Raw genomic sequence first — 12,057 nt, forward strand, 5'->3', positions numbered from 1 at the left:
GGTTCCTGGAAACCCAGAGGCTCCCGGAAGAGCTCCCAGGTGAAAGGGGGAGACAGCACAGGGAGAAATAAGTACAAGATACTGAGAGGAAGAGAAAGGCTGCCGCTTGAAACAGGCAGGGCCTGCCTGGGTAGAGGGCTCAGCAAGAAGTCTTCTGAACTGGTTTCTGACGGACGTGGAGGCACCAGACCAGGGAAGAGGAGCAAGGCCAAAAGGAATCAGAGCATGGCAGGGTATGGGAGAGAGGTCCAGAGCCTGGCTGGTGAGATCCAGATGAAGGATTGACCCCCCCCATCAGGACAAACACACACATGCACGTTTCTGGGGAATTCTGGAGTGTCCTTGGTCCCTCTGGCTTAGCCTAGGAAGAATGCCCTCCCTTTCCCCTGAGGAGCCCGCCCACCGTCTGCTTCACAGGCATGCAGGTTTCCAAGCTTTAACTCTGGACTTTGCACTCGGCACCGGCACCGGAAATTTACTTGTTTATCAGGGCCTCCAGCCTGATCAGCTACCTGCTGAGGTCTGTCCCTTCTAGGGGCCCCTGAGCCCCCCTCTGGATCCCAGCTGTATCCCCCACCGGTGTGGGTGGGGTGGAGGGAGCCTGTAGAAGCCGCCCTTGCTGGAGCCACAGCCTGCTGCCCGGTCCTCCCCTCAGCAGCGGCTTCCGCCCCACCCTCTGCCTCCCCAGGTGAGTCAGGCGGCGGAACTGGCCGGCCCACCTGTCCAGGTTCACCACCTGTCCTTTGCAGACCCAGCCGGAAGACACCTCCACCGACTGTGCACAGTTCCTGAAGGTGGGAGCAAAGTGGGGTGACACTGGGGGTGCGATAGAGAGCACCCAGGCTCGCCACGGATCCCCAGGAGCTTCTGGGAGCCGCAAAGAAACTACAGATCTGAGTGGGGCTGTGTGTGCGGATCAGAGGGGACTGTGTTTGTGTGACCTGAAGGTGTGGGGTGGCAGTGTGTGCGGGGGGGGGGGGTGTGGTGGGGGGTGGGCAGGTCAGTGTGGGCTGTGCGTGTAGAGGCCTTTCTGAGAAGTGTGTATGTGCCCTTGGGAGGCTGTGTGTGTCCATTCTTGGGAAGAATCACAGACACTGGGCCGGGAGGAAAGGAATAGGAGTAAAATCTTAGCAAAGTCGAATTGAATTCATTTCAATGTGACAAAGTCTCACTTTTAGAGGACTTAGTGCCTAGGGAGACGTTCACTGCAGGCAATGAAGGAATACTTGAGGATGAATCAAAGAACCGTGTACCTGTCCTTTCTGCACCCCTCCCCCACAGATACGCTCTCGAACCCCCCTCCCCTCTGTTCAGCTCAGCCACCTGTGCTCTGTGTGCACCCTGGAGACAGTCTATCAGCCCAGCCCTCACCCTCAGGGAGCTGCCTTTCTGGTAAAGGCTTGTTCTGACCGGTGACTGGGCAGGTCAGGGCAAGGGTCACCCAAGGAGATCCTGGGGCAACCCCACAGGGAGGATGGTCTGATTTGGTCCTGAGGGATGGAGACTCCAAAAAACTTGAGTGTGGCTGGAGCCAGAGGGCAGGTGAGCTGGGAGGGTTGTGTTGGGGGAAGGAGGGACTTGTGAAAAGGAAGAAGAGCTGGGCCTGAGGGCCACATTTGGGATTTCCAAGGGCTGAGCTAGGAATTCACATACACCCATGGGCAGCATGGGGAGCTTTGTTTTGGAATACTGTATTGCAGATTGAACCCAGGGCCTTCCCACTGAGCTACAACCCCAGCCCTTTTTATTTTGAGACAAGGTCTTGCTGAATCACTAAGTTGCCCAGGTTGGGCTTGAATTTATGAGATTCCTGTCTCACCTTCTACAGTGTTGAGATTATAGGCATGTACCACCAAGCCCAGTCTCTGGAAGCTTTTTAAGTAGGTGATAGGGTCCTGGTTGGTTCTGGGGAGTGGACTAAGATCAGGAGAGATCAGTTTGGGCATTGTGACTAGAGGTGCATGCTGAAGGTGGTAGGGCAGACTCGGTGGTTGCAGAGGAGGGTGCATCATTTGAGAGGCTCAGAGGAAGAGCTGATGGGGCTTGATGGCAGGTTGCATGTGAGGAATGAGGACATCTTTCAGGCATCTGTAATAAATAGTATGGCAGAGTGTTTCCCTAGCTACCTCCTAGCCTGGCCATTCTGCCCTGGGTTGACTGCTTCTGGGGCTCCACCTGTGGATACCGCCCACCCCTAGGGGATTCTCATCTGGGCCATTTCCTGGTTCAGGCTGTCCTGGTTGGGGTAGTCCCAGGTGTGAGCTTCCGTCTGGGGGCAGAGTGTTGTCGTGTCCACCCCCCCACACCCCCCACCCCGTGGGTAGAAGTGAGTGGACAGGGGTTTGCTGAAAGGGCTGATGGTTGAGGTGTGGTGGCAGTGGCTCCCAGCTCTGGAGCACAGGGGTGGGGCTGCCTTGACTGTTTGGGGCTGCTCCTGGGAGTCTAATTTTCTTTTCTTTTCTTTTTTTTTTTTTTTTTTGGTACTGGGGATCAAACTTGGGACCTTGAGGTTTCGAGGCAGGCGCCAGAACCACTGAGCCAAATCCCCGGCCCAGGGAGTCTAATTTTCATCCTCCTCTTCCTGTGGTCTGCTGTGTCTGGGTAGCCCCAAACAACTGCTGTTGTCCAACCTTTGGGAACTAGGATCTGCCTCTGCCCTTATTCCCCGTCCTCACCCCCTCACCTCCAGCAATGTAGCTGACTGGACTCTAGTGTCAGACAGAGTCCTGAGTTCAAATCTTGAGGCTTTGCTGGAGTTCTTTCACCTTTTTGAGCCTCAGGACCCTCATTTATAAGGTAGGGGTAATGTTCCTGCCCATATAATGGGGTTTTGTGAGCACATTGCCTGGTGACTGAATCATAAGGAGTTGCTCATCAAGTTCTAAAATTGATTATGTTATAGGAGCTTCTAGAGTGGAATCCCTTACAAATAAATGCACAACTGAGCTTGTTTCCCTTCTGTGGGCAAGGGGCCCAGTGCTGGTGCAGTGCCCCAAGATGGCTGTGAGTGTGACCTGGAATGTGCACCCTCCAGCTGTCCCTGACACCCATACCTCTATCTTCCAGGACTTGTGCCCTAGGGTTGCTTGGCCTCTGGGGGTCTTCCTGGAGCCAGGGCTTTTTCTGGCAGAGGTTGAGGTCGAGGCTCACTGATGTCATCAGGCCCCTTCATGAGGGAGGCAAACCAAAGTGAGTGAAGGAGGGTGGGTGGCTGAGGAGGGGGTGGGCTCCCCTCTGCTGCTAGGATTGGGAGAATTGCCCTGCCCACAGTCCCTTCAGTTCCCCCAGGAAACCCTATCTGGGGCCCACGTGTAATGCTGTCTCTTTCTCTGCAGCCCATATGGGGCCTTCGGAGCTCCCTACAGCATCAGCCATGGCCCCTGAACCAGGCACTGCAGGCCGGGCATGGCCTGTGCTGGTAGGGGTTGTGCTGGGGGCTGTGGTCCTCTCTGTCATCATTGCACTTGCTGCCAAATGCCACCTCTGCCGCCGATACCGCGCCAGCTTCCAGCACCACCAGCTGTCCAGGACAGGGAGTGAGAACCACCCTGAGGTGGGTGAAGAGGATGATGATGGCTTCATCGAGGACAATTACATTCAGCCCGGGGCTGGAGAACTGGAGACAGAGGGGAGCAGGGACCACTTCCCTCTCTGAGCCCTCATCTTTGGACACCCTCCCTTCCCTCCATGCCTGACAGGATAAGGACAGAGGATGCTGTGCTGGAGCTGAAAATCTCAGGGACAAAGGTGGTCAGGGCTTCAGGGGTGACCAGGGTGGAGCAATCCTCCATTCCTGACACTAGCCACCAAAGTGACAGTGACCCTCTCTCGATTCATAACTCCCAGTGGCTCCCTCCTGTTTCCAGGAGAAAGCCGAATAATGACAAGAACATGGAAGAAAAGCCCTCTGTGATCAGGTCTTTGTTAGCCCCTTAAGTTTCCTTTTTACCTTCCTTTGTTGTTGTTTTCTGGCCTTTACTTGCTGTTTGTTATTTTCCCTTCCTCACCATGCAGTTTATGCTCACCTTGGTTCCCTTCCTGGGCTGTCATGTTCTTCACCCAACTCCCCTCTGCCAGTGATGAAAATTGGCCACAACCCCCATGGCCTGCTTACCTGCTGGTCTTTGATATGTGCCAGGGTGACAGGTAGAAATCAGTGCCAAGTTTCTTGAAATTTTTTCTTATCAACAAAGTCAGTGATCTGGTTATAATATATTAGGTTTTTCAAAGGAATTAATAAATCTGTTTTCATTTGGAATAAGAAGTCATCATTCATTTGTATTTTTCCCAAACTAGGATGTATCACTCATAGTGGAAGACACTGCTTAGCCTTCCCGTCCGGCAGGGCACCTCCACGAGCCTTTCCTTCAGTCATACCTTGAGTTTCTCCCAATTGTGCAGGCCTGTTTTATTTTAATTGTATGACAGTTGGCACTTGCCATCACCATGCCTGTCCCCAAAGATAGACTGAGATCTCCAAGGTTGCAGGCTGTGTCTTACTCTGTATTCTCAGATTCTTGCACAAGGTGGATGTAAGGTGTATACATGCAGTTAGCCCTCCATATCCATGGACTCTGCATCCTTGAATTTAGCCAGCCATGGGTCAATAATGTTTAGAGAATAAAATTCCAGAGACATCCAAAAAATAAAACTTGAATTTGCCATACAGCAAACAGTATGATGAATCTACATGAATGAAATGATGGGTAGGCATGCTTTAGGCACTATAAAGTAATCTAGACTTGATTTAAGTATACAGGAGCATGTGAATAGGTCATATGCAAATCATACACCATTTTATATAAGGAACTTGAGTATTTGTGAATTTTGGTATCTGTGAGGGGTCCTGGAACCCATCCCTCGAAATACTAGATTCTGAAGAGCAGTTGTTTTTGTTGAATGACTGTGGGCTGAGGAGTGAATGGATTAAGGGTGAAGAAGTAGAGACACATGTGGAAGATATTACCAAGAGGAGGAGAAGGATGGGGTCATGACTGAGCTAGGGGGCAGTTTTAAGATGGGAGAGGTTTGAGTGCAGCTTTAAATAGAAAAGAATTTGGAGGGAAATCCTGACTACTGCATAGACTCAAAGGGACGGCTGAGGCAGAAAGCAAGCAAGCAGTCCCACCGGCTAGAGGTCAGGATCGTACCTGTAGCTCTCTGTCACTCAGGGGCATTGATGAGAGTCTCCCAAACTATGGATTCCAAATGTCCAGTACTCAGGGAGGAGAATCTGTTTAGGCAATTTGAGTCAAATATCTACCACTGGTTATGACAGGGGTGAGGTCTGGCTGGATGTATGTGGTTTGGGGAAGCCACTTATTTGTTTCAGATCATTCCTCTGGGGCAGTTCTCATGAGCCAGGTAGTGATCTCTCCATGTGTCCATTGGGATGCAATGTTGAGGGAAGGGCCAGGAAAGAAGGAAAGCAAGGGTCAGCTGACCCAAAGAGGGGCAGCAGAAAGGCAGGAGGCTCAGGGGGCCTGGAGTGTAGTATCTGAGGGTGCCCACAGCAGCAGTGAAGCCTGAGAGAACCAGATTGGTTAGGGTCTTGGAAGCCAAGATACAGAGCTCACTTTCCAGCCTAAGAGCTACTGAGACTCATCTGTTGACTAGTTTTGCAAGGAAGTGATGCAATCATGATAGAAAATTCATTCTGGCTGCTGTGCAGAGATGGACTGGGTGTGAGCTGGAGAGAGGTGGAAAGCTCTGACTAAGTGTGGCACAAGAACAGACTGCAGAGATGGGAAGGAGGCAGAGGTGACAGAACTTGTTGATCTTGGATGTGGGGAGCAGGGAAAAATCAGTACACTAACCCGGTTTCTGGCTCAGCAGCTGGGTACAGTGAAGAAGAGCAAGCTGGGGGAATGGTGATTCAATGTTGGGTGCAGCATTTCTGGGGAGATACCCAAGGCCAGCTGGCTCTCAGATTCACAGAGAAGTCCAGTCTGTGGTCATGGGTTTGGGGATACTCAGCAATGTGGTCACTGAAAGCAAGAGGAGCAGAGTGAGAGGAGGTACTGAGGATGGAGTGAGGACAGGGACTGACCTTGGAGGGGGACCTGGCAAGGGAGACTGGGAGGAAGCAGCCAGCTCAAGCAGCCCAACTCAGCAATCGTTTCTGAGCCCAGAGATGTCTGACCTGAAGGTCTGGGAAGAGCAGAGGCTGCCCCAGCCTGAGACACTGGAGGAGCATCCAGAGCAGTGGGCCTACGCTGCTGAAGGCACCCTCCGGCCTTTGAGGGAAGAGCTGCTGCAAGCGAAGCTGAGCCTGCCCCTGCCCTCGTGCTCCCTCACTCCCACCAGAGCAGCTGCCTTTGTGCGCTTCCATGCAGGAGAGGCTCACCCCCTACACACCCACACCATAAAGGAGTGAGAATGGCCCTTAATCCATCCTTAGCATCCTCTCACTCTCCCCCTGTTTTCAGATTCTTCAGGACCTGGGTCAAAATTCTTGAGAGGACCAGGAGAAGGCTGGGGGAGAAGGTAGAAGATAGAAGGTAGAGGACTGATCCCTGAGAAGCAGCTGCTTTTCCTGAGCCCACATCCCACAAAGGTCCATGAGTGAGGGGTTCCTCTTAAACCTGCCATTGGGACCAAGCTGGGCTGAGCAGAGCCCTGGCATCATAAACACCTTGGTCCCTGTCCTTCCAGGCCTCATTTGATTCCTCAAAAGAATCTGTTCTCACTGTGTTCTTCGTGCCTGGGCCCAGGCATGAAGAGGGAGCAGGACATGGGTCCAAGGCTCAGAGGGCCAGGGGTACTGGAATTGCCGGGAGGCCTGGCACTCGCTGGCACTCCCTGTGGTCTGGCCCCTTCTGGTGTCAGGTTCTGGCCCTAGCCTGCCTCTGCCCACAGCCCTGTGCCTGTCCTCCACTCCTCAGTAGCTCCACTACCCCAATTCAGACCTGGCTATGGAGGACAATCCAGCTTCCTGCTTTTTCTGAAGGCCAGGCCACATCCCTTGTCCTGCATGGAGAACAAAGACAGAGGAGTCACAAAAGCCACAGACATGAAGTAAGGAAACTCCAGCAGCATCCCAGTAGAGTAGCAAAGTGGTTTGAGAGCACAAGTTCCCTGGATTTAAATCCCAGCTCTGCCATTTACATGCTGTGTGACCTTGGGCAAGTTACGTAGCTCCTCCATACACTTAACTTCTTTTTGGTAAAAAAGGGATCATAATAGTATGTGGTTCACATGGTTGTTGGCAGGACCAAATGAGTTCTATACGTAAAACAGAACAGAGCCAGTGCTCTGCCAGCGTTAGCTGTGTCCTGAGCAGCGCGCCCTGGATGATACCTCTCCACAACAGGCAGGAGCATTAATCCTGAGGGGCAGCTTGCCAGTCCTCCTCCCTCTCCATTCACTTATAGCTGGAGACTTGAACTTCTTTGTTTCCCAGGACTCAGGTAAGAAGATCTGGTCAGGACAGCAAAGGATTTAGATTCTGATGCTATAAAATAACACGAGCCTCAGTGAGAGGATGGATATGGTTCTAGTACTTTCTTGCCACATCTCTGCTGGGCAGGTGACTCTGTTTTACCAGTTGAGATGCTGAGTTTCAAATAAGGTAACTGCAACTTGCCTGCCTTTCCCAACAATAAGGCCATTGTCCCACTTGGAAGAAAGGATAAAGCAGATTCAGAGAAACTCCTGGGTGTGGGATTCATCTCCTCCTGGCCTCATCTGGCTTCCCCTGACCCACTCCCAGCAAATGGGAACCCAGAAGTGTAGGGGGTACAAGCTCTAGGTTTGGGAGAGCAGGTTGTAAAGTGGAAGTCTCATGCCCTGTCCTTGCCCTTCTACATCTGGGGTCCTGTGGCCCCAGCAACCTCTGAGTCTATGCCCAGGGGAGCGTCCTGGGTCCTGGAGAACAGTCAAGGAGGCATCCTGTCTGGGGACAGGATGCTGAGCATGAGGCCGCATGTGCTGTCCCCTGGGGCCTGGAGGATGCTTCTCTAGGGAGACCAGGGTGTCCCCATGAGGCCTGAGGTGTCATGTGGGATGTGACTGGACATAGTGTAAGGACCTCCTTGAACCAGCCCTGAGAATCTAGACTTTGACTGTTAAGCCCAGGAGGGATATGTGTCAAGTGTCTTTCTCTCCACCTCACCTGTCACTTGAGTGCCTTTAAGTCCAGGCCACCCTACTCTGGCTCTCCATCAGCTCTTTCTTATCCTTCCTCTTCATTAAGTACCAGCTTAGATTTTGAGGTCCATGATTTCAACCTCGCCCTTGCCAATATCATCAACTTACCTGCCCCAGCATCTCACCTTTGTACACCTCTGGTGAAACTCCTCAGTGAGACCACCACTCCTGGGCTGGTATCCCAGCCTCTGGTGATGCCTGGTCTTCAGCCTCACATGGGCTTTCAGAAACCTTGCCGTTTCCTTGATCAGATTTCTCTCCTTTCTCCCTAACAGCTTTTTAAAAACTGCCTCTACTTTGCAGAGAGAATAGCTCTTGATTGGGGCCTCACTCAGTTTCCTGCTTCAAACCCCACACACTGACCCCCTGGCCCCTGCAGTCTTTCTTCTCTCTATTGATGTACAGCTGCAAGCCCAGTCCCTCCGTCTCTTGGTCCGGGTCCACCTGCCTCCCTCTGAGACCAATTTATTCTCCCCTTGTATCTTCAACCCTTCTTTTCCCAATGTTTAAACAATCACATTACTCCCATCTTAAAAGGCCTCTTCAGTTATCACAAAGATCTGTTGGTCCCACCTTGTGAATGTCCATCGAATCTGTTCCCTTTGAACTATATCCCACCAGCCACCCCCTAGTCTCACCTCCGTGTTTTACAGCTGAACTATGCATTCATTTCCCAACTGATTTCCCTGCCTCTATTTTCGCCCCTTCCAATTAATCCTCTATGTTACTGGCAGAGTCATCACCTGAATACACAATTTTGACTACAGCATCCCTCGCCTTAACATTCTCCACTGGCTTCCTCTTGGTCTCAAGAAAGTAACCCATCTGCCAAGTGGTCTCTGAAGTCCTGGGACTGGCCCAGTGCACCTCCCCAGCCTCACCCTCACCTCTTCCCAGCCCCCCACACCCTCATGGCTCCTCCAGGAGCCACAGTCCTCTTCTCTTTGGGCCCTTGTCTTTGTGCTGTTCCTTCTTTCTGGGATACTCTTCCTAACCTGTCTCACTTGGCCAGCTACTTCTCATCCTTCAGGGGCCTGCTGAGACAGTACTTCCGGGCTGTTCAGCCATTTCTTCTTCTTTTTCTCCTAAGGCCAATCCCCAGCTCCATGTAGCAGCCAGTGAGCCTGAATCCTATTCTGGCCACAGTACTCCCTTGATTAAAATCTCTCCATGCTTTTCGGGATCTGGAAGACAAAGTCCAGATGCCTCTGCTGGGCTGTCAAAGTCACTGAAGGGACAGCTGTGAAAGGGCAGGGCTCCTGTTCTATACTTCTATTATCTGAAGTGGGAGACTGAGTTATCTGCTGAGACTTGGCATGGGAGGAAAGCCCTGTGCAGATTTCTCTAAGAACCATCTCCCTGGGGAACAGGGAAGTACAGATGGGTGGATTCATCCAGGGAGGGGATTTTGGTGGGAGTGTGGGACCAAAGGGCAGGGGACTAAGGAGTGGAGGAGTCTGTTACAGAGTGCACAGAATGGAAGGCTACAGAGTCTTAACTAAATGATAAGGGAGGTGAAGATAGTGGGGGAAGTAACATCAGCTTTTTTTTTTTTTTTTTTTTGAGATAGCATCTTGCTGTAGTTCAGGCTGATCATGAACTCACTGTGTACCCCAGGCTGGCCTCAAACTCTTGGTGGTCCTCCTGGCTTGGCCTCCCGAGTGCTGGGATTAAAGGTGTGCACCACCATTACTGGCTAAAGAAGGCATAGCTTTAGAAGACAGAGACAGCAGAAAGGCTACTGGACAAGCAGGGCTTTAGATAAATGCTTTGAGCAGCCAGAGAAAGGTAGGAGGTGACAGCAGGTCTGCTTTAGAGATGGAGGAGGAAGATGCATTTCTGCCTGCCTGTGTCTTGGTGTAGCTCCTGCTGGTTGCCTGTCTCATGTTACCCTCTGGAATAGTAGGTGCCATAGTCTCCACTCTGGATCCTTTCCTGGGCAGCCTCATGCTGGTCTTGCCTGTGACGCTGCTCAGTTAAACCTTCATGCTGCCTAAACCTCTCCTCGTCATCTAAGCCTCTTTTATTTTTCTTCTTTTAGTTTCTAAAAAGAAATATTATTGGCATCTAACCCTGTCTCAGCCAAAGGAAAATGGACTTCTTTCCATATGATAGGATGGGAGGGCATTCTGTGATTCTCTTAGCACCTAAGAGTTGGTATAGTGCTGGATATCTCTTGAAAACCCAGAAAGAGTGGAGATTTCTGGGCTAGAGAGCACAGGGAGGATGGAGTGGGATCAAGTGCACAGCGACCTATCTTCCTCTTCCTTCCTTCCCAGGTCAAGTTGGGTCTCCTGTTCCCACCTCCATCACACTGCTGTCTGCCCAAGTGATGGTCCTTCATCCACCCAACAAAGTAGCTATGTGTTGGGCCCACGTTAGGAGGATGAGCAAGCCAGACCAAACCTTCCTGGCATGAGCCCAACCCTTGATTGAGGTGACAGAGACACAGAAAGAATCCCAGGCTAGCGTCTGCAATTGAGGGTGCTATGGGCTTAGAAAAGGAACAAGGAGCTAGTTTAAGAGAAGAGGGTCAGGGAAGACTCCCCAGAGAAGGTGAGTCCCAGAGGACTGGGTCTTGAAGGACCAGAGGGCAAAGAGAACAGAACATGTAAAGGCTGGGACAAATGGGAGAACACATGAGTTTGTGGAAATGGTTTGGAGAACCATGGCGTTCTTTGAGGGGAGAGTGAGACTGAATGACGTCAGGAAGCCGGTGAGAAGTGGGGAGCCATGGAAAGATTTTCACACGGAATTCCGTTTTAGTTTTAGGGTGCTCATTCTAGCTCAAGCGTATGCCCGTGGTGGTTCAGAGAAGAAAAGAGCAAAAGTGGGGAGATTAGTAAGGAGGCAGCAGTACAATTCAGGCAGACAAAAGGGATTCCTTCTAGGTTGTGGGAGATTTGCATTACAGTACGAGGCAAGATTTATGGGGGGAATCAGAGGAGTTGGTAATTTGTTGTTGTACTGGGGACAGAAGACAGTGAAGGAGCCGCTATTATCTGGGACGACTCTGAGGTCTCTGACCTGGATGCTGGGTGACTGGTGGCATCTGGATACAGAAGATCTCCTTCAAGGCTGACAGGAGGGGATTCTGTTGTAAATGTGTGGAGTATGAGGCCTCAGGGAACAGGTTTCTGTGGTACTGGGTGTTCTTAGACATGGCCTGTCTTTTCCTCCCTCAGTTTGTATCCCCTCATCCATCAGCCTGGTGTTTACTCAGGAGATGTGCTTGCCTTGGCCTGCTGAAAGCATTTATCTCCCACCAATGTCCTCGAAGCTCTAGCATGATGTGTCTTAGGAGACAGGTCTCATCCCCCTGCCTCTCTGGTGTCCTCTCATCTGTCAAGTAACCTGCTCTTTGCACAGCAGGAAGCAGTGATGCAGTAACAAGCACTCTTGTGCCTGCTTCCAGTGGAGCTTGATCAGGAAATGTCACTGTCACCACAGAAGAGGTGCTCCCTTCCAGGGCTGCCTTCAAGAAGGAAGTGCCCTCCACCATGCCAAAGAGTTTCAAACACCCTTCCCACGCCCAGGAGCCCAGAAGCAGACTGGCTAGTATACTGACCAACCATATAGAAACAGGCTGCACTGGCTTCCAAGTGGGGCAGGGAGATGCAGCCTCCCCACTGCCCTCAGGAGGCAGTGAAGGGAGACTGAAAGGAAGGTGCAGTCTCGGGAGAAACCACCCCAATGCCTAAAGCCTCCTAAACTAGCATGTGAATCAATGGGAAGGACTCAGTTTTGCTACCCTTTCTCTGGGACTGGAAGAAGCCCACTGTCTTCCCAAACCTGCATATCCACTCAGCCCTCCCATCTCCTCTCCTGCCCCTTGTTACCTGGGAGGAGAAACCATGGGGTTGGCTGAGGACACCTTTCAAGGCATTGTTTATAAATGGTGGGAAGGGC

General features: G+C 51.7%; 1 protein-coding gene across 5 annotated transcripts; it reads left to right on the top strand.

Moving 5' to 3' along the window:
* The first annotated feature begins 385 nt into the window (after positions 1-385).
* On the top strand, positions 386-4,670 carry CUNH1orf210 (chromosome unknown C1orf210 homolog). 5 transcript variants are annotated; one of them, XM_004871847.4, is made up of 4 exons: positions 480-520; positions 689-794; positions 3,067-3,189; positions 3,336-4,668. In XM_004871847.4, exons 3-4 carry the CDS (start codon positions 3,153-3,155, stop codon positions 3,653-3,655), a joined length of 357 nt encoding a protein of 118 aa, XP_004871904.1. In that variant the 5' UTR covers positions 480-520; positions 689-794; positions 3,067-3,152; the 3' UTR covers positions 3,656-4,668. The 5 variants fall into 5 exon arrangements, with proteins under 5 accessions (XP_021105601.2, XP_087071274.1, XP_021105602.1 ...); XM_021249942.2 differs by lacking the exon at positions 3,067-3,189 and having other exon boundaries at positions 386-520; positions 3,336-4,669; XM_021249943.2 differs by having other exon boundaries at positions 466-794.
* Positions 4,671-12,057: the final 7,387 nt, after the last annotated feature.

Source organism: Heterocephalus glaber, unplaced genomic scaffold, assembly GCF_053883595.1.
Source record: "Heterocephalus glaber isolate CG9 unplaced genomic scaffold, H.glaber_assembly_v1.0 deba00001452, whole genome shotgun sequence".
Classification (NCBI taxonomy): Eukaryota; Metazoa; Chordata; class Mammalia; order Rodentia; family Bathyergidae; genus Heterocephalus; species Heterocephalus glaber.

Bases quoted from the DNA above. Each gene is read 5' to 3' on its own strand.
- CUNH1orf210 (XM_021249943.2), top strand. From the start codon at position 3,153: ATGTCATCAGGCCCCTTCATGAGGGAGGCAAACCAAA. The intron at 3,190-3,335 runs GTGAGTGAAGGA...CTTTCTCTGCAG, and splicing joins CATGAGGGAGGCAAACCAAA to CCCATATGGGGCCTTCGGAG.